Raw genomic sequence first — 24,112 nt, 5'->3', positions numbered from 1 at the left:
CTGTACGGGGTCATTGCTGGCTACAAACAAAGCTTAGGGAGCTGGCCCTTTAGTTCAGGATATTTACACTCCCGTATGACATTGCCGTCACCCCATTACAAAGCGAAACCTAGCCCGTTTTTATTTATTATTTATATAGCGCCATTAATTCCATGGTGTTGTACATGAGAAGGGGGGTTACATGCAAAGTTATAGATATAGTTTACAGTAAACGAATTTACAATGACGGACTGGTACAGAGGGGAAAGGACCCTGTCCTTGCGGACTTACATTCTACGGGATAGTGGGGAAGAGACAGAAGGTCGGGGGTGCAGCAGCTCTGGTGGTGATGAGGCGGCAGAATGGTCTTTGCAGGCTATAGGCTTTCCTGAAAAGATGGGTTTTCAGGTTCCGTTTGAAGGATCCAAGGGTGGTGGATAATCGGACGTGTTGAGGCATGGAATTCCAGAGGATAGGGGATAGTTGGGAGAAATGTTGGAGGCGGCTGTGTGAGGAACGAATACGTGTGGAGGAGAGTAGGAGGTCTTGGGAGGATCGAAGAGTACGTGAGGGAAGATATTGGGAGAATAGTTCAGAGATATAGGGAGGGGACAGGTTGTGGATGGCATTGTAGGTCAGTGTAAGTAGTTTGAACTGGATTCGTTGGGGAATTGGGAGCCAATGGAGGGATTTGCAGAGGGGAGAGACAGGGGAGTAGCGAGGAGAGAGGTGGATTAGTCGGGCAGCAGACTTGAGGACTGGAGTGGTGCAAGAGAGTTAGCAGGGAGGCCGCAGACGAGAGTGTTGCAGTAGTCAAGGCGGGAGATAATGAGGGCATGTACAAGAGTTTTAGTAGATTGAGGGCTGAGGAAGGGACGGATTCTGGAAATATTTTTGAGTTGGAGGCAACAGGAGGTGGCAAGAGTTTGGACGTGTGGTTTGAAGGACAGGGCAGAGTCAAGAGTTACTCCGAGACAGCGTGATGCCGTTTACCATAATAGAGAGATCAGGTAGGGAAGATACGCGAGATGGAGGAAAGATAATGAGTTCAGTTTTGTCTACTCTGAGTTTTAGAAAGCAAGAGGTGAAAAAGGAGGATATGGCTGATAGACACTCCGGGATTCTGGACAGCAGAGAGGTGACATCTGGGCCAGAGAGGTAGATCTGAGTGTCATCTGCATACAGGTAGTACTGGAAGCCATGGGACTTTATGAGTTGTCCTAGGCCAAGAGTATAGATAGAAAAAAGTAGGGGCCACAGGACAGAGCCTTGGGGGACTCCAACAGAGAGTGGGCGGGATGAGGAGGTAGTGTTGAAGTGGGAAACGCTGAATGTGCAGTCAGAAAGGTATGAGGTAATCCAGGACAGGGCAAGGTCTTTGATGCCAAGGGAAAAAAGAATCTGTAGCAGTAGGCAGTGGTCGACTGTGTCGAAGGCAGAGGACAAGTCGAGAAGGAGGAGGATGGAGAACTGTGTTAGCTTTGGCTGTGAGTAAGTCATTAGTAATTTTGGTCAGGGCAGTTTCAGTGGAGTGGTGGGAGCGGAAGAAAGATTGCAGGATGTCAAGGAGGGAGTTAGATGAGAGGTGGGAGGAAAGTTGAGCATGGACATGCTGTTCAAGGAGTTTGGAAGCAAACGGGAGCAGTGATATGGGGCGATAGCCGAGCATAGCAGTTGGGTCAAGGTTTGATTTTTTTTTTGAGGATGGGTGTTATGGTGGCATGTTTGAAGGCAGAGGGGAAGGTACCTGAAGATAGGGATAGGTTGAAGAGATGGGTTAGGGCTAGAATGATCATGTTAGTGAGGTTGGGGAGCAGGTGGGAAGGGATGGGTCAAGTGCACAGGTGGTGAGGCGTGATTTGGAAAGGAGATGCGTAAGCTCTCCTTCAGTGATGTTGGAGAGGGAGGTTATTAGGGATGGGCAGAGGTCTGGTAAGTGGAGTGGTTGGGGTGGTGGAACAGCAAAGGTTTGCCTTGTTTGGTCGTTAGTCCTTAGCAGAGATGAGTGGAGTTGGAGGTGGCAGTGGTGGGCGTTAGAGTTAAATGAGAAGCTGAGGTGAGTAGGTGGTGGTCAGATAGGGGGAAGGGAGAGGTTGTGAGATTGGGTAGGGAACAGAGGCAGGCGAAGATTAGGTCTAATGTATGTCCATCTGTGTGGGTGGCTGTGGAGGACCACTGAGTAAGTCCAAAGGATGAGGTAAGTGACAGGAGTTTGGAGGCTACTGGCTGGTGTGTGTCATTGGGGATTTTGAAGTCCCCCATGATGATCGTGGGGATGTCAGCAGAGAGAAAGTGGAGGAGCCAGGTGGAGAATTGGTCGATGAAGGCAGTGGCTGAGCCCGGTGGTCAGTATATGACAGCCATTTGGAGATTAGAGGGAGGAGATTAGAGGGAGAGTAGATACGGACAGAGCGAACCTCGAAAGTAGGGAGGATAAGGGAGGGTGGGGGTTGGATAGGGTTGAAGGAGCAGTTTTTAGAAAGGAGGAAACCCACTCCTCCACCATGTCTGTTGCCAGGGTAAAGTGGAGGCCGCCATAACTCAGTGTGGCCGGGGAGGTTGTGTCAGGGGGTGTCAGCCATGTCTCAGTGAGAGCCGGGAAGGAAAGGCTGCGGGAAGTAAAGAGGTCATAGATCACGTGGAGCTTGTTGCAGGCGGAGCGGGCATTCCAAAGTGCTCCAGAGAGGTGGTGTGGGAGCGAGGGGGGTCAGAGGCACAGGTTTTAAGTGTGAGGGATTGCGGTAGTTTCTTAGTGTGAGAAAGATAGGGGTGAGGATTAGTGGGATGTATGAGGCGGGGGGGGGGCCAGGATTGGGGGATATGACGCTAGCAGTGAGAAGCAGAGAAAGGGAAAGCAGGTGGAGAGTAACCGACTTGTATTGTATTTTAGTAGGAGAGGTGTGAGGTTAAGGAGCAGGTCTGCCGATGAAGAGAGGTGGGGGGGGGGGGGGAGAAGAGAGAGGGGGAGATAGTTATTTGGGTCAAGGGTGCAGGGGTTTGGGGATAGCGAAGGAGAGAAGATTAGTGGAGCAAAAAACGGTGAGGGCAAATGTGAGCATGGTTAAATAGCAGGGTAAGAAAAGAAAGGCAAGTAAAATAAGAAAACAGTGATTATTCTGACCGATTTCTGGACTATTTCTGATGCATCACTTTAAAGAGGTCACTTCAAATGATGTCAAATCTGACCTGCTCTGCTCAACTTATACCATTCAAATGTCCGTGAAATGCAGCCAGGTGGGTGAGAGAGGGAGGAGGATGAGGGGGCTGGAGGACGGTTCACAGCAGGGAGCAATTAAAAGATTGCAGTTAATAGGACATTTGACTAGCATCAAAGCTGGAAAAAGAGACAGGATAAGATGGAAGGATAAGACTAGGTGTGAGGAGCATGGGCTTAAAGTCAGGGGAAAAAAAAACAGTACAGACATACCAATAAAAAAAAAAAAAAAAAAAAAAAAAAAAAAAAAAAAGAGAGTGAGGAATGCATTGAGGGTTCAGTGGGTATTCTGGATTAAGCGGGTTCAGCATCCCTTTTCCCATTAAGGCTCCATGTCCCATAAAACCAACAGCCGGTATAGCAAACAGCTACAGCGAGGACTAAAATAAAGTCATATTCTGCTGCATTAAAATAAAGTCATATTCTGCTGCATTCATATATAGACTTCTGTGCTTAATGTGGTATATTCTGCTTTAAACAACAGTTTAGGTAAAAAAACAGCAACGCAGCCGAGGAGTATTTATAGCCAGAACAGAGATAACGAGCAGGAAAACTCCCACACCAAAAGAAAAAATCCCCGAGATCGTTATCCGCATGTGGCGCAGACAGCGAGCGGCGCGGTATATAAAGAGCCGCTGCAGTTAAAAATGGTTAATTACTCCTGAGAATGAACTTCCTATAAACTGCAGATGGAAAGGACACAGCGTGCAGCAGGGTGGGCAGACTTATGGTCGATGTGCTATACATCCTTAATGGAAAGGTGTCTGAAAATTATGGCTTAAATTTACAGTTAGGTCCATATATATTTGGACAGAGACAACATTTTTCTAATTTTGGTTCTAGACATTACCACAATGAAACTTAAACAAAACAATTCAGATGCAGTTGAAGTTCAGACTTTCAGCTTTCATTTGAGGGTATCCACATTAAAATTGGATGAAGGGTTTAGGAGTTTCAGCTCCTTAACATGGGCCACCCTGTTTTTAAAGGGACCAAAAGTAATTGGACAATTGACTCCAAGGCTGTTTCGTGGACAGGTGTGGGCAATCCCTTCGTTATGTCACTCTCAATTAAGCAGATAAAAGGCCTGGAGTTTGAGGTGTGGTGCTTGCATTTGGAAGGTTTTGCTGTGAAGGAAACATGCGGTCAAAGGAGCTCTCCATGCAGGTGAAACAAGCCATCCTTAAGCTGAAAACACAGAAAAAACCCATCCGAGAAATTGCTACAACATTAGGAGTGGCAAAATCTACAGTTTGGTAGATCCTGAGAAAGAAAGCACTGGTGAACTCATCAATGTAAAAAGACCTGGGCGCCCACGGAAGACAACAGTGGTGGATGATTGCAGAATAATCTCCATGGTGAAGAGAAACCGCTTCACAACAGCCAACCAAGTGACCAACACTCTCCAGGAGGTAGGTGTATCAATATCCAAATCTACCATAAAGAGAAGACTGCATGAAAGTAAATACAGAGGGTTCACTGCACGGTGCAAGCCACTCATAAGCATCAAGAATCAAAGGCTAGACTGGACTTTGCTAAAAATAAAAAAAAGATCTAAGAAAGCCAGCACAGTTCTGGAAGAACATTCTTTGGACAGAAGAAACCAAGATCAACCTCTACCAGAATGATGGAAAGAGAAAAGTATGGCGAAGTCGTGGTACAGCTCATGATCCAAAGCATACCACATCATCTGTAAAACACGGCGGAGGCAGTGTGATGGCTTGGGCATGCATGGCTGCCAGTGGCACTGGGTCACTAGTGTTTATTGATGTGACACAGGACAGAAGCAGCCGAATGAATTCTGAGGTATTCAGAGCCATACTGTGGGCTCAGATCCAGCCAAATGCAGCCAAACTGATTGGTCGTCGATTCATACTACAGATGGACAATGACCAAAAACATAGCCAAAGCAACCCAGGAGTTTATTAAAGCCAAGAAGTGGAATATTCTTGAATGGCCAAGTCAGTCACCTGATCTCAACCCAATTGAGCATGCATTTCACTTGTTAAACATAGTAACATAGTTATTAAGGTTGAAGGGAGACTTTAAGTCCATCTAGTTCAACCCATATCCTAACCTAACCTGCTGTAACATGTTGATCCAGAGGAAGGCAAAAAAAACCCATGTGGCAAACAGTAAGCTTCACATTGGGGAAAAAAATTCCTTCCCGACTCCACATACGGCAATCAGATTAGCTCCCTGGATCAACGCAATATTAAGGAAACTAGTGTATATACCCTGTAATAATATACTTTTCAAGAAAGGCATCCGGTCCCTTCTTAAATTTTAGTAGGGAATCACTCATTACAACATCTTATGCCTGAGCGTTCCATAGTCTCACTGCTCTTACAGTAAAGAATCCGCGTCTGTGAGTATGCTTAAACCTTCTTTCCTCCAGACGTAGAAGACGCCCCCTTGTCCCCGTCACAGGTCTAAGAGTAAAAAGATCATTAGAAAGGTATTTGTACTGTCCCCGCATATATATATATATATATATATATATATATATATATATATATATATATATATATATATATATATATATATATATATACATATACATATATACATATACATATATACATATACATATATACATATACATATATACATATATATATATATACACACACATTGTAATAAGATCACCCCTAAGCCTTCGATTCGCCAAACTAAATAACCCCAAGTGTAATAACCTGTCTTGGTATTGCAGACCCCCTAGTTCCCTAATACCTTGGTCGCTCTTCTCTGCACCCGCTCCAGTTCAGCTATGTCTTTCTTATACACCGGAGACCAGAACTGTGCACAGTATTCTAAGTGTGGTCGCACTAGTGACTAATATAGAGGTAAAATTATGTTCTCCTCATGAGCATCTATGCCTCTTTTAATGCATCCCATTATTTTATTTGCCTTTGCAGCAGCTACCTGACACTGGCCACTAAATTTGAGTTTGTCGTCCACCCATACACCCAGGTCTTTTTCAGTGACAGTTTTGCCCAGTGTTTTACAATTAAGCACATTATACATCTTGTTTGTTCTACCCAAGTGCATGACATTATATCCCATTAAAGCTCATTTGCCATTTATCAGCCCAAGCTTCTAGCTTACATAAATCCTCCTGTAATATAAAATTGTCCTCCTCTGTACTGATTACCCTGCAGAGTTTAGTGTCATCTGCAAATATTGAAATTCTACTCTCTATGCCCCCTACAAGGTCATTAATATGTTAAAAAGAAGCGGGCCCAAAACTGACCCCTATGGTACCCCACTGCTAACCCTGACCCAGTCCGAGTGTGTTCCATTAATAACCACTCTTTGTTTCCTATCCCTGAGCCAGCTCTTAACCCACCTACACATTTTCCCCTATCCCCATTGTTCTCATTTTATGTATCAACCTTTTGTGTGGCACCGTATCAAAAGCTTTTGAAAAGTCCATGTACACCACGTCCACTGCATTCCCTTGGTCCAGTCCGGAACTTAACTCTTCATAAAAGCTTATCAGATTAGTCTGACAGGAACGATCCCTTGTAAACCCATGTTGATATTGGGTCATGAGGTTATTCTTCTCCAGATACTCCAGTATAGCATCTCTTAGAAAACCCTCCAGGATTTTACCCACAGTTGAGGTTAAACTTACTGGCCTATAATTTCCAAGTTCAGTTTTTGTCCCCTTTTTGAATATTGGCACCACATTTGCTATACGCCAGTCCTGTGGTACAGACCCTGTTATTATGGAATCTTTAAAGATTAAAAATAATGGTCTATGACTGTGCTTAATTCCTGCAGTACTCGGGGGTGTATCCCATCGGGCCCAGGGATTTGTCAATTTTAGTGATTTTTAGACGCCGCTGTACTTCCTGCTGGGTTAACGCAGGTGACATTTAATGGAGACTAAACTTCAGACAGAAAGACCCACAAACAAAGAGCAACTGAAAACCACCGCAGTGAAGGCCTGGCAGAGCATCAAAAAGGAGGAAACACAGCGTCTGGTGATGTCCATGAGTTCAAGACTTCAGGCAGTCATTGCCAACAAAGAGTTTTCAACCAAGTACTAGAAATGAACATTTCATTTACAATTATTTAATCTGTCCAATTACTTTTGGTCCCTTTAAAAACAGGGTGGCACATGTTAAGGAGCTGAAACTCCTAAACCCTTCATCCAATTTTAATGTGGATACCCTCAAATGAAATCTGAAAGTCTGAACTTCAACTGCATCTGAATTGTTTTCTTTAAAATTTATTGTGGTAATGTCTAGGACCAAAATTAGAAAAATGTTGTCTGTCCAAATATATACAGTGCCTACAAGTAGTATTCAACCCCTGCAGGTTTACACATTCGGAATTAACTTGGCATTGTGACATTTGGACTGTAGATCAGCCTGGAAGTGTGAAATGCACTGCAGCAAAAAAGAATGTTATTTCTTTGTTTAATTTTTTTTTAAATTGTGAAAAGTTTATTCAGAGGGTCATTTATTATTCAACCCCTCAAACCACCAGAATTCTGTTTGGTTCTCCTAAAGTATTAAGAAGTATTTCAGGCACAAAGAACAATGAGCTTCACATGTTTGGATTAATTATCTCTTTTTCCAGCCTTTTCTGACTATTTAAGACCCTCCCCAAACTTGTGAACAGCACTCATACATGGTCAACATGGGAAAGACAAAGGAGCATTCCAAGGCCATCAGAGACAAGATCGTGGAGGGTCACAAGGCTGGCAAGGGGTACAAAACCCTTTCCAAGGAGTTAGGCCTACCTGTCTCCACTGTTGGGAGCATCATCCGGAAGTGGAAGGCTTATGGAACTACTGTTAGCCTTCCACGGCCTGGACAGCCTTTGAAAGTTTCCTCCCGTGCCGAGGCCAGGCTTGTCCGAAGAGTCAAGGCTAACCCAAGGACAACAAGGAAGGAGCTCCGGGAAGATCTCATGGCAGTGGGGACATTGGTTTCAGTCAATACCATAAGTAACGTACTCCACCGCAATGGTCTCCGTTCCAGACGAGCCCGTAAGGTACCTTTACTTTCAAAGCGTCATGTCAAGGCTCGTCTACAGTTTGCTCATGATCACTTGGAGGACTTGGAGACAGACTGGTTCAAGGTTCTCTGGTCTGATGAGACCAAGATCGAGATCTTTGGTGCCAACCACACACGTGACGTTTGGAGACTGGATGGCACTGCATACGACCCCAAAAATACCATCCCTACAGTCAAGCATGGTGGTGGCAGCATCATGCTGTGGGGCTGTTTCTCAGCCAAGGGGCCTGGCCATCTGGTCCGCATCCATGGGAAGATGGATAGCACGGCCTACCTGGAGATTTTGGCCAAGAACCTCCGCTCCTCCCTCAAGGATCTTAAGATGGGTCGTCATTTCATCTTTCAACAAGACAACGACCCAAAGCACACAGCCAAGAAAACCAAGGCCTGGTTCAAGAGGCAAAAAATCAAGGTGTTGGAGTGGCCTAGTCAGTCTCCTGACCTTAACCCAATTGAAAACTTGTGGAAGGAGCTCAAGATTAAAGTCCACATGAGACACCCAAAGAACCTAGATAACTTGGAGACGATCTGCATGGAGGAGTGGGCCAAGATAACTCCAGAGACCTGTGCCGGCCTGATCAGGTCTTATAAAAGACGATTATTAGCTGTAATTGCAAACAAGGGTTATTCCACAAAATATTAAACCTAGGGGTTGAATAATAATTGACCCACACTTGTATGTTTAAAATTTATTAAAATTTAAATGAGCAACATAACTTTTTGGTTTGTAAGATTTATGCATCTGTTAATAAATCCTGCTCTTGTGTGAAGTTTGAAGGCTCTAACTTATTTGCATCTTATCAAGCCTGCTAAATCTGCAGGGGGTTGAATACTACTTGTAGGCACTGTATGGACCTAACTATTTTTATATATAAAACTGCAGTTTTGGGAATTCAATTTCTTTCTCCTTTTCATTGTTTAGTGCACAGGTTATACACTTAGATTGTCATAGATTGGACTGACAAGTCCAGCAACATCAAACATGCTGATTTTTCATTCATTTAAAAATTAATTACTGGTGAAAATAAGCGAGGGGGAAATTAAAAATGTAATGCTTTTCCTCCAATTTCTCTTTTAAGCTTTTTTTTTGCCTTTACAATGGATATATACAATATACATAGTTGTGCTCAAAAGTTTACATACCCCAGCAGAATTTTTGCTTTCTTGGCCTTTTTTTTAGAGAATATCAATGATAACACCAAAACTTTTTCTGCACTCATTGTTAGTGGTTGGGGGGGGGGGCCATTTATTGTCAAACTACGGTGTTTTCTGTTTTTATACCATAATGACAACCCAAAACATCCAAATGACCCTGATCAAAAGTTTACATACCCCATTTCTTAATACCGTGAATTGCCCCCTCTAACATCAATGACCACTTGAAGTCTTTTGTCGTACTTGTGGATGAGGTTGTTTATTTTCTCAGATGGTAAAGCCGCCCACTCTTCTTGGCAAAAAGCCTCCAGTTACTGTAAATTCCTGGGCTGTCTAGCAGGAACTGCGCGCTTGAGATCTCACCAGTGGCGCTCAATGATACAGAGGTCAGGAAACTGAGATGGTCACTCCAGAACCTTCACTTTGTTCTGCTGTAGCCACTGACAGGTCCACTTGGCATTGTGTTTTGGATTGTTGCCATGTTTGAACGTCCAAGTACATTCCATGCACGGCTTCCGGGATGAGTGCAAATTTGCCTCCAGTATTTTCTGATAACATGCTGCATTCATCTTTCCTTCAACTTTGACCCAAGTTTCCTGTACCTTTGTAGCTCACACATCTCCAAAACATCAGTGATCTACCTCTGTGCTTTACAGTAGGAATGGTGTTCCTTTCATCATAGGTCTTGTTGACCTCTCTCCAAATGTAACGTTTATGGTTGTGGCCAAAAAGTTCAATTTTGGTCTCATTATTCCAAATTACCTTGTTCCAGAAATTTTGAGTCTCTGTACTCTTTTGCATATTGTAGGAGTGATACTTTGTGGCATTTGCACAGTAATGGCTTTCTTCTGGCAACTCAACCATGCAGACCATTTTTCTTCAAGTGCCTCCTTATTGTGCATCTTGAAACAGCCACACCACTAGTTTTCAGAGAGTCCTGTATTTCAGCTGATGTTATTCATGGGTTTTTCTTTGCACCCCGAACAATTTTCCTGGCATTTGTCACAGGTGAGGATGTTCCCTTTAGTAGCCAGTGAGACCCATGTGTGTCAATTTCTGTGCATGTTATCATGTCAAAATCACCAGGGTATGTGAACTTTTCATCAGGGTCATTTGGATGTCTTGAGTTGTCATTATGACAGTAGTTTGACAATAAATGGCTTCACCCAACCACTAACCATGAGTGGAGAAGAGGTTTTGGTGTTATTCATATTCTCTGAAAAAAAGGCCAAGAAAGCAAAAATTCTGCCGGGGTATGTAAACTTTTGAGCACAACTATGTGTCATCAGGCACTAAATCCATATTGTAATATATTCCTAAAGCAATAAAAAGTTAAAAATTTCCCAATACAGAGCACCAAGTCCCCAGCAAAGATAAGAGTTCAGTAGAGAATAAAATCCATTTACCGTGTTTTTCGGATTATAAGACGCACTTTTCCCCCCAAAATTTGGTGCGTTTTACAATGCGAATATACCTTAACGGCCGCGGTGAAGCAGAGTCCCAGGGTCGCTGTTGGAGAAGGCAAGAGTGGAGCATTGCTGCAGGCTGGGATGACGGGGTGTTTCGATGAGCAATGCTGCAGGTGTTCAGTGGTGCTGGGGTTCCGCCGACATTTTGTGAAAGCCCAAAGCCCCAGCACTTTCATGGTTACTATGTGGTGGACTCCGGGAAAATTGCTGTCGTAGGCGGCGCATGCACAGATGGAGATCTCGGCACCGAGATCTCGAAAAATGAGATCTCAGTGCCAAGGTTTCCATCTGCGCATGCGCCGCCTACGGCAGCAATTTTCCCGGAGTCCACCACATAGTAAACCACAGAAGTGCTGGGGCTTCGGGCTTGCACAAAATGTCAGTGTAACCCCAGCACCACTGAACATCCGCAGCGGTGCACATCGAAACACCCGCTCATCCCAGCCTGCAGCAATGCTCCACTCTAGCCTCCTCTAGCAGAGACCCTGCTCCACCACGGCCTGCGCCAAACACCCGCAGCATTGCACATCCGAACACCCCTTTCTCTCAGTCTGGGGTTCCGCAGCAGCACCCCACTCCTGCCTCCGCCAGCACCGACCCTCGGACCCCGCTTCATCGCAGCTACCACCCTCGAAAAGCAATAAGATGCATCCATTGTAAGAAGCACCATTATTTTATATAAAAAAAAAAAAAAAAAAAAAATTTTTTTCCCTATTTTTCTCCTCAATTTGGGGTGCGTCTTATAAACCGCAAAATACGGTAGATTAAACAATGTGCATTGTCGGCTGTTCAACGTCCTCAGCAATTTACAGGTTTTGTCTGAAGAGGAAGACTTTGCGTGAAGTCCAATACAAAAAATGTCCCTGATATCTGGGGAAAATGACAGAACTCCACATCTGCCACATGCACTCCCCAACCAGGAATGATCTAGCACTGGAATGGAACTGGCACCAGAATACAGCTGGAAACCAATTACGAACAGTGCAGGAATAGACAATGATGGAAAGAAGTACTTTGAAACAAAGTGTGGCTCCTGTATTATACCCCAGAGCTGCACTCACTGTTCTGCTGGTGCAGTCACTTTGTACGAGTACATACATTACTGATCCTGAGTTATATCCTGTATTATACCCCAGAGCTGCACTCACTATTCTGCTGGAGTAATCACTATGTACATACATTACAGTACTGATCCAGAGTTACCTCCTGTATTATACCCCACAGCTGCACTCACTATTCTGCTGGTGGAGTCACTGTGTACATACATTACTGATCCTGAGTTAACTCCTGTATTATACCCCACAGCTGCACTCACTATTCTGCTGGTGCAGTCACTGTGTACATACATTACCGATCCTGAGTTACATCCTGTATACTGCAGAGCTGCACTCACTCACTATTCTGCTGGTGCAGTCACTGTGTACATACATTACATTACTGATACTGAGTTACATCCTGTATAATACCCCAGAGCTGCACTCACTATTCTGCTGGTGGAGTCACTGTGTACATACATTACTGATCCTGAGTTACATCCTGTATTATACTCCAGAGCTGCACTCACTATTCTGCTGGTGCAGTCACTGTGTACATACATTACATTACTGATCCTGAGTTACATCCTGTATTATACTCCAGAGCTGCACTCACTAATCTGCTGGTGCAGTCACTGTGTACATACATTACTGATCCTGAGTTACATCCTGTATTATACCCCACAGCTGCACTCACTATTCTGCTGGTGGAGTCACTGTGTACATACATTACTGATCCTGTTACATCCTGTATTATACTGCAGAGCTGCACTCACTATTCTGCTGGTGCAGTCACTGTGTACATACATTACTGATACTGAGTTACATCCTGTATTATACTCCAGAGCTGCACTCACTATTCTGCTGGTGGAGTCACTGTGTACATACATTACTGATACTGAGTTACATCCTGTATTATACTCCAGAGCTGCACTCACTATTCTGCTGGTGCAGTCACTGTGCACATACATTACTGATACTGAGTTACCTCCTGTATTATACTCCAGAGCTGCACTCACTATTCTGCTGGTGGAGTCACTGTGTACATACATTACTGATCCTGAGTTACATCCTGTATTATACTCCAGAGCTGCGCTCACTATTCTGCTGGTGCAGTCACTGTGTACATACATTACTGATCCTGAGTTACCTCCTGTATTATACTCCAGAGCTGCACTCTCTATTCTGCTGGTGCAGTCACTGTGTACATACATTACTGATCCTGAGTTACATCCTGTATTATACTCCAGAGCTGCACTCACTATTCTGCTGGATCAGTCACTGTGTACATACATTACTGATCCTGAGTTACATCCTGTATTATACTGCAGAGCTGCACTCACTCACTATTCTGCTGGTGCAGTCACTGTGTACATACATTACATTACTGATCCTGAGTTACCTCCTGTATTATACCCCACAGCTGCACTCACTATTCTGCTGGTGCAGTCACTGTGTACATACATTACATTACTGATCCCGAGTTACATCCTGTATTATATCCCAGAGCTGCACTCACTATTCTGCTGGTGCAGTCACTGTGTACATACATTACATTACTGATCCTGAGTTACATCCTGTATTATACCCCAGAGCTGCACTCACTATTCTGCTGGTGCAGTCACTGTGTACATACATTACATTACTGATCCTGAGTTACATCCTGTATTATACTGCAGAGCTGCACTCACTATTCTGCTGGTGCAGTCACTGTGTACATACATTACATTACTGATCCTGAGTTACATCCTGTATTATACCCCAGAGCTGCACTCACTATTCTGCTAAATATTTATATGGAGACTTTACTTCCAAAAGGTAAGCTTGAAGCTGTATGAGCGGACTATACGGTAACAGCTTCTATAGACAATACCTTGCCTCCATCTTTCTCACTCGATTCTTTAATGAAGACTTTCTCCAGTTCTGGACTTATCCCTTCAACATTACAGGGGGCTCTGGAGCCTATGGATTTCGGTACCAGGATACTTGATGTGGGCACGGGGATGGACCTGGATGTAGAGGCCTACAAAGAGAAAGGCTTATTGGTTAAAAAAATTACATGTAAATCGAGCACTTGAAGGCCCAAAGCCTGAGGCTGCACCACTAAGATTCAGATATGTTCCCTACTAGCTTCTGACATAGAAAGCAATGTCACTGAAACCTTAGCTCTATGTTGGAGGCCCAAAGCCTAAGACAGCACCACCGAGACTTTAAAGGTAACCTGCGGTCATGGAAACCTTGAGAGGCTTCAATTTACCCACCTACATTAGGCCGAACTTAAATTTTGGGTAGTATGTAGGAGAATATTGATGTGGATGGTGATTTAGATGTAAGCAAAGTCTCTGTGTGAATAATGTATTTAAAAGGAGATTCGAATACAGGGAGAAATGTAAAATAAAAAAATTTAATAAACGGTTGAATAAAGCCCGATGACTAGCAACCAATTGCAGCACGGCTTTCATGTGTTTTATAGCTTAGGTGAAATGAAAGCTGTGCTGTGATTGGTTGCTACGGGCAACAGTTTTCATAAATCTGCCTCTGTAGTGCAGCTCTAGGCCTTAAGAGCATTGCCTGGCCTCCTAGTGTCTGTACACCATCCGGTGGTGCCCACAGTAAGACAGTACGCCGCAGTAACTGATAACACTGCGGAGAGAAGAAGGGTCGCCATGACAGCAGGAAACACATTAAGGCCTCCATTGCTGACGCAAGGCTCATAGGAGATCATCATTTTATTACAGCATTGAAGTGTAGGCTACAAGTGATCAAACGACTGAGATCAAGTCCTTCAATGGTGCCAAAAATTATTTAAAAATATCCTACTGTTGCCGGGTGCTGGCCGGCAGATCTCAGCAGGCACACTGCGCATGCGCCGCCCATTTTGTTCCCGGAAGAAGACGCCAGCAGCAGGGGGACTTCAGTTATTCCGTTACTAACGGTGACCGCAACACTGGGGGTCGGTAGAAACCGACCTGAACCATGTTCTCTGGGGTCTGTCAGCTACCCCCAGTAACCGAGACACCGGAGAAATTCTGACTCTGGAGGGCACTATAGGCTTATTTCTCAGCGCCGTTAAAAAGCGGAGCTGTGGCACAAGTACCCTTAACTGACGCCGTTAGAAGGAGCATCGGTGGTCGCTAAGGGGTAAAATAAAAAAGAACCTATCCATGTTTGGTATCTGCGTACTCATAATAACCTGGAGAATCAGAACGGCCGCTCAGCTTCACGCCTTAGGTCATTGTCTAACACAATTGAGGAATTGCAATTTTTTCTTCTTTTCCAGTTTACACTATATGGTAAAAAATCAATGGAGTCATTCAAAAGAGCAACTCGTCCCGCAAAAGACAAACCCATATAGATGTGGAGGGGGGAGTGGAAGAAGGGGGAGGGGGGGGGGGGGTTGAACAAAAACTGAAAATCGCATGGGGCAAAGAGGTTTAAAAAAAAAAAAAAATCCTGTTCATGAAAAGGGAGTTTAGTCTGGCACGGCTAGGCCCCGAATCCTGCCAGACGACAGAACATTCTGGGTTATTAAACTCAAAATATGCACAACTGTCCCGTAATTGGTCCCTCTGCTCATTTTTCTGGGCCGGTTTTGGGATATTTCTGATTATCTTTTAATTGTGTGCGGACCGGCGGAGGGAAAATAGACCCTCAAGAGATTGAAAGTAATTTATATAATTTTTATTAACTTTAGAAATCACTTTCCCACCCTAAATAATATACTTATATATGTTAAGTGATTTCAGGGGAGAAAAAAAAAAAAAAAAAAGACCCTTAGAGTAGGGAAATGTTAATGGCCCCTGGGAAAACCTCAAAGAGGCTGAACTATTATTATGCCAGGGTAAGATAAGCCGCAGCAGGGGGAAGGAAGGGCGGGGGTGCAGACGGGCCGAGGGATGCCAGGCGCGGATTATTTAGGAGGTTCACCGTGTGTTCAGAGCCATGTTTCCACACACATCACTACTCCCCCACCATCCTAGTGGAAAGGATTCCTTCATTATTCATAGCTGCCAGGCCCAGGAGCCCGGCGTCTGTGTTCATACAGGAAGAAAATGCATAATGCATGCCCCCGGTGTGGAATACATAAGGACATACGCACACGGGTCTGGACGTGCCCAGTCTCATTTTATGCTCTGCCTCCATGAAATCTCATTACCGCCAAATTAGGGGGCAGTTTTTGGCCGTCATTCTCTCTCCTTCTTCCAAGAGCCATACATTTTCCACCTCCACAGCAATATGAGGGCTCGTTATGACGGGACGCGCGGTGGTTTTGTAGGACACTTCATTATACCAGAATATATTTGGGGGGGGGGGGGGGGGGGAGGGAGGAATTATTTTGGGGTTCTTGTTTTAACTCTGTTCAAAGTGGAGTAAAAATGAACAATTACAGCCAAACCCAAAGTGTTTTTTTTTGGGGAGGTGGCTTTACATTAAAGTCGCAAGATACATAAGATACAATCAGGGCAACTGTTACCACCCACCTTTCGTGTCTCCCTCTTTCCTCATAGACTGTAAGCTTGCGAGCAGGGCCCTCATTCCTCTTGGTATTTGTTATAATCTACTGTATGTGATTATTGTTATGCTGTAATGTCTATTGTCTGTACAAATCCCCTCTGAAATGTAAAGTGCTGCGGAATATGTCGGCGCTATAAAAATAAAATGTATTATTATTATTATAAGATAACAGGAAATAATGACCCAAATAATTTCACATTTATGGCATCAGTGGCTGTTTTTTATTTATCTGTCAATGAGTGATGTGTGAGGACTTTATTTTCCTAGATTTCAATGGTATTTTGGGGTACACTGATTTTTGGTTGCATTTGGGGAGGGGGTAGGTGACCAAACAATGGATTTATGGTGTTTGACCAGTTTTCCCCCTTAAATGGATCTTACCTTGGATTATTTACATTTTAATGAATGAATCAGACTTGTGCCGACATTTAAAACACATGCTTAATTTCTATTTCTTTATTGTTAGCAAAGAAGGTGATGCTAATTTTTTTTTTTTTTTTTTTAATCTCCACTTAACTTTTTTAGTCCATAAAGAACACAAACCTGTGATCAATAATTCCTTGTGTTATATGCTGCAGTACTTATATAAAACTGGAATAGATGGTGGTGGCAGCGGCATTTCAGTAGACCCTCGCATGACGCAATTGCTCAACGGGTTTTCAAATCAGAGCATCACTTACCGCATTTTTCAGTTTATAAGACGCACCCCAAATTTTGACTAGAAAAATAGGTTTTTTTTTATAAAATGGTGGTGCTTCTTATAATCCATGCGTCTTATTGGTTACCGAGGGTGGTGGCTGCGGTGAAGTGGGGGTCACAGGGTCTCTGCTGGAGGAAGCAGGAGTGGGGTGATGCTGCAGGCCGCAGGCTGATAGGAGGGGGTGTCCAATGTGCAGGCTGCTGCCGGTGGGTCCCCAGCGCTTCTGCGGGGGTCTCTACTGACATTTTGTGAAAGGCCAGAGCCCTGCAGTTCCAGGGTTTCCTGTGCGGTGGGCTATGGGAAAATGGCTGCCGGGGATGTCGCATGCGCAGATGGAGATCTTGGCACCAAGATCTCAGGAGATAAGATTTCAGCGCTGAGATCCTAATATCCTAAGATATTGATGACGAGATCTGTCAGCGCATGTGCCGCCCTCCCCAGCGACCATTTTCCCGTAGTCCAACATACAGGAAACCACGGACCTGCGGCGACTCTGGCCTTTCACAAAATGTCAGCGGAGACCCCCGCAGCATCGCCAGAAACCCCCTTCTCATCCCAGCCTGCATCAACGGTACGGTTACCGCATTATAAGATGCACCCCCATTCCTCCCCCCCTGAATTTGGGGGGGCGTCTTATATACCGTAAAACACGGTAAATGCTGATATCTGTGATTGACAGCCCCCTGTGACCAGTTAAAAAGCAATGATCAAAGCTCCAGGTAATTTTATTTATTTTTTAACCCACAATTTTGGCATTTTGATTTTCCTCGCATGGGATGATTACGGTAATTTTATATTTTGATAGAGCAAACTTCTACAGACATGGCCATACTATTCTTTCCATCATAATATGGGAAGGGGGTGATGAGAAATTTTTATAAACGTTAAACATTTTAATCATTTTTTTTAAATTCCCTTGGTTGAATTGAGCCTGCAGTTGCCTGATCACCTATACTATGTAAGGCAACAGCACAGTATTGCAGAGTACATATAGTGAAAGGTCACGGTCGCCTATGAAGCTCCGTATCACAGGAAGACCAAGGCGGCAGCAAAAACAGGGGGGGGGGGGTCTTCAGCTCTGCAATCGCCCCAGGACGCTGAAAGAAGGCGATCACACCGTTTAAATGCTGTTCTTGAAGATGGACAGTGGCATCTGAATGGTTGACAGAAGAAACAAAGCTTTTAAGCCCTCTCCACAAGCTGTCCCCCCACCGATGACGCACATGGGCGTGATTGTGCACTAAGCGGTTCATGTGAAAACCTCTGCAATCTAAAAGGTAACTGAATCTGCTGATTGCTGGAGGGTGGGGGGCTTGACTGCTACAAACTCCAACTATGACAACGGGCCTATGAAACTGAGCAGAACCATCGCTCTATGTATTGTACACGGGACTTCGGTTGAAAAGGCAGAGTGCTGTACTCCGCCATCTCCGGGAGTGCCATAGAGAATTAATGGAGCGAGGTGTGCACGGCGTAACCCTTACACATTATATCAGTGCACCGCGGGAAGAAAGGGCTCACCTGAGAGTGACCGAGTGCGAGATGGGTTCCCTGAAGAAGCGATGAACTGTCCTTCTCCTTGATATGTCGAGTGCCGTTCTTGGTTCTCTGGAGTTGTTGCCGCAGCTTGGCGATCTATGGAGACAGCGCACAAATGTTCTTACACAACTGTGACTATGTAGTACAATCAGCTAAGTCTTTAAAAGGAAAGTCCAGCAGTATAAAAAAAGCTATATATAATGTACATATAATATACATTACTGATCCTGAATTACATTCTGTATTATACTCCAGAGCTGCACTCACTATTCAGTAAACTATGATGAATGTCCCTGATATCTGGGGAAAATGACAACTCCACATCTGCCACATGCACTCCCCAACCAGGATTGATCTAGCACTGGAATGGAACTGGCACCAGAATACAGCTGGAAACCAATTACGAACAGTGCAGGAATAGACGATGAAGGAATCAAAGATGTACCTGAAAACAAAGTGCAACTTCTATATTAGACTCCAGAGCTGCACTCACTATTCTGCTTGTGCAGTCACTGTGTACATACATTACTGATCCTGAGTTACATTCTCTATTATACGCCAGAGCTGCACTCACTATTCTGCTGGTGCAGTCACTGTGTACATACAGTACATTACTGATCCTGAGTTACATCCTGTATTATACTCCAGAGCTGCACTCACTATTCTGCTGGTGCAGTCACTGTGTACATACATTACTTATCTTGTACAGTTCCAGAGTTACATCTGAATTTACTGCAGAGCTGCACTCAATCTTCTGATCACACAAGTATAAGCCTCTCTGTACCCTTCGCTTCCATTCTATAGACCCCGGGTTAAATTTGGGCTTCTTACTCTTCCATGTTCTGCAAGTGTGAAACCCCGTTGGCCGCAGATCGGTAATTAGCAGCTGGCTATGCTACAAACCCTCCGTGTGGGTGTATTCTAAGAAGCCTAGAGATGTGCCAGCACTACACAATATTGTTCTGGGGATGTATTTGGCGATTTCCTGTGCAAGAACTAAAAACACACATTTGGTCCGCTACCACTCGACGCCTTCGAGATTTCCACAATTAGATGCTGGCTGATCCAACTGCGTTTCCATATAACGGCTACATATACAGCGTGTTGATCGCAACCTTTTCATTCGCTTGGCGCATTCTGGACTGTTCTAGTGTCAGAAAATAAATAGATGATTGCTACGAGTAGCGTTTGTTTGCTTAATGTTTGGCGCCATTTGTGAGGTTTCGGAATTATTCACTTTCTAAAAAGCCCTTAGCGTAACAAAGTGAAAATTCTGCCAACTGAGACATTAAAAAAGGGACGATTTCACCAGAAAATGACCAATAGTATTAAAAGATTTTATGTTATATGCATTTTGAAAAAAATTTGGGGATAGAAAGCGAGTGACCTGCTGCTGTGAGTCTCAGTGGGGATAGAAAGCAAGTCACCGGCTGCTGTGAGTCTCAGTGGGGATAGAAAGCAAGTCACCGGCTGCTGTGAGTCTCACTGGGGATAGAAAGCAAGTGACCTGAAATTCAGTGGGGATAGAAAGCGAGTCACCGGCTGCTGTGAGTCTCAGTGGGGATAGAAAGCGAGTCACCGGCTGCTGTGAGTCTCACTGGGGATAGAAAGCAAGTGACCTGAAATTCAGTGGGGATAGAAAGCGAGTCACCGGCTGCTGTGAGTCTCAGTGGGGATAGAAAGCGAGTCACCGGCTGCTGTGAGTCTCAGTGGGGATAGAAAGCGAGTCACCTGAATCTCAGTGGGGAAAGGAAGCGAGCACCTGCTGAGACTCTAGAGGGAGTAATGAAGTTTCCTAAGGAAGCTGTATTCTGCCTATGAAAGGGCAAAACTAAGGCAAGCATTACAGATACTAGGTGGTTGGACTATAACTTTGCGTCCTAGTCCCTAGGCACAGCTAACAATTGCAGCTCCAAACCAGAATATAAAGATTCCCAGATTACAGGAAGTTTCCTATACACCTCTCTGCACTGAGTGAAGATCGATATTTCACGTGCGATGAACGCTTACTTCCACAAACAGTAAAAATAGACCGAGACCCCCTTAAAGCCCTTCTGGTGAAGACGCACACATCCATAGTAATTAAAACACTAGAACAATACCAATGTCTAGGTTACGGAGAGTGGGCGTCAAGTACGTAGCGAGAAGTGTAAATCTACGGGCGTGGGCGCGTTATGACACATAGTAATTTGCAACCTGTGCTTCTATTCAGACTGCGCACTTCTCTCATTGGCGATGACAGATTGGGGTTATTCTAGTTTTGTTGTTTTTTTTTGTTTTTTTTTTGTTTTTTTATAGCTGCTGACCTGAAATAACATTCCCTGCAAAGAAAAAAAAAAAAGTTTCAGAGATAACGGCAACTTTTCTCCAAAAATGTCGCAACTGCCCGGAATATAGAATAAAAATTTAAGAAAGGAAAGGGCGGGATGTTCTCAGATATTCCCCGATCTGTATCTAATAACGAATGGAAATAGTAAGGCTCATTGAATGTCCGCTTTGCATCTATGCTATCCTCCTGTCACAACCAAAGCTGCACTTAAAAAATATTCCTGTCTGCCATCTGGAATCATTCAGGGCCCATGCAGATAGAAAAAAGGGGGCAAATGCATTAAGGCCTACATTCTATAGTGTGTTAGGAAGAGCTGGGGAAAAAAAAATAAAAAAAGACTCAAGATCTGACTACACAAGGATTGTTTGTAGTCTGTAACCATGGAGATGACAAAGTAACAGATTTGTATCCAAGTCTTAGCCTTTGTATTTATATTACCATCCAAGGTGCAGTCTCTATTACCCACTGAAGACAAAAAATAAAAAAATAAAGTGTACCTCTTTAAGCTGGTCGGCGCTACCCCAAGATGCAGAGCGCTGATGGCCAATTTTCTTCTCGGAGCTCTCTTCTCCCCAACAGCTCGGTGTCTACAGAAAACGACAGGAAATGATATTAAGACTACCAAGATACCATCCAACATGGCCAAGTTTTCCCTGTGATGTGTTCTAAGACCAAAAGTATAAGCAGCCATTGCTCGAATCATTGGGATCCAGAAAAAGAAAAAAAAAAAAACAGCTCTGCTCTTAAAGGGATTGTCCATGTTAGAAAACCCATGTGCCGAAGTGGTCAGGACAGAGGAGTGATTCCTAGTTTACGAGCACCTTTACAGCTGGCGGGACCTATCCAGTGCTGTAATTACACAAACACCCGTGTGATTATCAATGGATATTGTAATGCCTAATGTCACCTGTGGTGGCGCTGCAGGGAAACTGACCACTTACTGCCCCGATTCCCCCCAAATCACAGCTGATCGTGGGAGGTCACTGCAAGAGGACACTGATCAGCTTATTATCAAAAGACCCCAGGGCTGTGGAGTCAGTAAGCCAAACCTGCGACTCCGACTCCTCAATTTCCCTTACACCGACTCCGACTCCCACATATATTGCTTATATTTAAGTGAAAAATGTATTGTAGTACAATGTGAGCATCAGACATTTAATCATTTTTATGATCCAATAATCAAGCTATTTAGATAGAACATAATATCTATTTATTGGAATACAACTTTAGAACACAAAAAGCTAATAAATTGTAAATATGTAATACACTGTATACATGTATTCGGTACAGACCAAAGTTTGGACACACCTTCTCATTCAAAGAGTTTTCTTTATTTTCATGATTATGAAAATTGTAGATTCACTCTGAAGGCATCAAAACTATGAATACATGTGGAATTATATAATTAACAAAAAAGTGTGAAACAACTGAAAATACTGTATGTCTTATATTCTAGGTTCTTCAAAGTAGCCACCTTTAGCTTTGATTACTGCTTTGCACACTCTTGGCATTCTCTTGATGAGCTTCAAGAGGTAGTCACCGGAAATGGTCTTCCAACAGTCTTGAAGGAGTTCCCAGAGATGCTTAGCACTTGTTGGCCGTTTTGCCTTCACTCTGCGGTCCAGCTCACCCCAAACCATCTCAATTGGGTTCAGGTCTGGTGACTGTGGAGGCCAGGTCATCTGGCGTAGCACCCCATCACTCTCCTTCTTGGTCAAATAGCCCTTACACAGCCTGGAGGTGTGTTTGGGGTCATTGTCCTGTTGAAAAATAAATGATGGTCCAACTAAACACAAACCGGATGGAATAGCATGCCGCTGCAAGATGCTGTGGTAGCCAGGCTGGTTCAGTATGCCTTCAATTTTGAATAAATCCCCAACAGTGTCACCAGCAAAGCCCCCCCACACCATCACACCTCCTCCATGCTTCACGGTGGGAACCAGGCATGTAGAGTCCATCCGTTCACCTTTTCCGCGTCACACAAAGATACAGTGGTTGGAACCAAAGATCTCAAATTTGGACTCATCAGACCAAAGCACAGATTTCCACTGGTCTAATGTCCATTCCTTGTGTTCTTTAGCCCAAACAAGTCTCTTCTGCTTGTTGCCTGTCCTTAGCAGTGGTTTCCTAGCAGCTATTTTACCATGAAGGCCTGCTGCACAAAGTCTCCTCTTAACAGTTGTTGTAGAGATGTTTCTGCTGCTAGAACTCTGTGTGGCATTGACCTGGTCTCTAATCTGAGCTGCTGTTAACCTGCGATTTCTGAGGCTGGTGACTCGGATGAACTTATCCTCCGCAGCAGAGGTGACTCTTGGTCCTTTCCTGGGGCGGTCCTCATGTGAGCCAGTTTCTTTGTAGCGCTTGACGGTTTTTGCCACTGCACTTGGGGACACTTTCAAAGTTTTCCCAATTTTTTGGACCGACTAACCTTCATTTCTTAAAGTAATGTTGGCCACTTGTTTTTCTTTACTCAGCTGCTTTTTTCTTGCCATAATACAAATTCTAACAGTCTGTTCAGTAGGACTATCAGCTGAGTATCCACCAGACTTCTGCACAACACAACTGATTGTCCCAACCCCATTTATAAGGCAAGAAATCCCACTTATTAAACCTGACAGGGAACACCTGTGAAGTGAAAACCATTTCCGGTGACTACCTCTTGAAGCTCATCAAGAGAATGCCAAGAGTGTGCAAAGCAGAAATCAAAGCAAAAGGTGGCTACATTGAAGAACCTAGAATATAAGACACAGTATTTCCAGTTGTTTCACACTTTTTTGTTAATTATATAATTCCATATGTGGTAATTCATAGTTTTGATGCCTTCAGAGTGAATCTACAATTTTCATAGTCATGAAAATAAAGAAAACGCTTTGATTGAGAAGGTGTGTCCAAACTTTTGGTGGGTGTGTGTGTGTGTATATTTTATGACTTATCTTGGCTAAGATAAAGCCTAGATCCTCAGGCTACATTCACACTATGGGTGTAGCCAGGATCAAACCTAGGGGGGGGGGGGGGGGGGGGGCAGAACCTCTTGCTGTTGCGCAGAATTTCATACTGCACACTTCAGCTGCTGCAGAACCTCATACTTCACACCCCTACACTTGAAAATAAAGCCTGCACCTTAAGAAGATGTGGTGATGAATGCAGT

At 44.1% G+C, this 24,112-nt stretch overlaps 1 protein-coding gene and 2 non-coding genes across 3 annotated transcripts in view; all 3 read right to left on the bottom strand.

Annotated features, from left to right (window-relative positions):
• The window catches only part of GLCCI1 (glucocorticoid induced 1), a 60,298-nt gene that overhangs the window by 13,047 nt on the left and 23,139 nt on the right, over positions 1–24,112 (bottom strand). The window contains exons 3-5 of the mRNA XM_073582098.1: positions 21,462–21,551; positions 18,618–18,731; positions 13,755–13,904 (exon numbers count right to left, since the gene is read on the bottom strand). Of these exons, the coding sequence (XP_073438199.1) occupies positions 13,755–13,904; positions 18,618–18,731; positions 21,462–21,551 (354 nt within the window). The remainder of the gene's footprint in view (positions 1–13,754; positions 13,905–18,617; positions 18,732–21,461; positions 21,552–24,112) is intronic.
• Positions 11,703–11,834, bottom strand: LOC141095973 (small nucleolar RNA SNORA54). Its single transcript, XR_012233536.1, has one exon. It is a non-coding gene; the product is annotated as a small nucleolar RNA SNORA54 (small nucleolar RNA).
• Positions 18,921–19,050, bottom strand: LOC141095970 (small nucleolar RNA SNORA54). Its single transcript, XR_012233533.1, has one exon. It is a non-coding gene; the product is annotated as a small nucleolar RNA SNORA54 (small nucleolar RNA).

The sequence above is a fragment of the Dendrobates tinctorius genome, unplaced genomic scaffold (genome assembly GCF_039654945.1).
Source record: "Dendrobates tinctorius isolate UK_male_01 unplaced genomic scaffold, ASM3965494v1 ptg000070l, whole genome shotgun sequence".
Taxonomy (NCBI): domain Eukaryota; kingdom Metazoa; phylum Chordata; class Amphibia; order Anura; family Dendrobatidae; genus Dendrobates; species Dendrobates tinctorius.
This window is presented reverse-complemented; position numbering and strand designations above follow the sequence as displayed.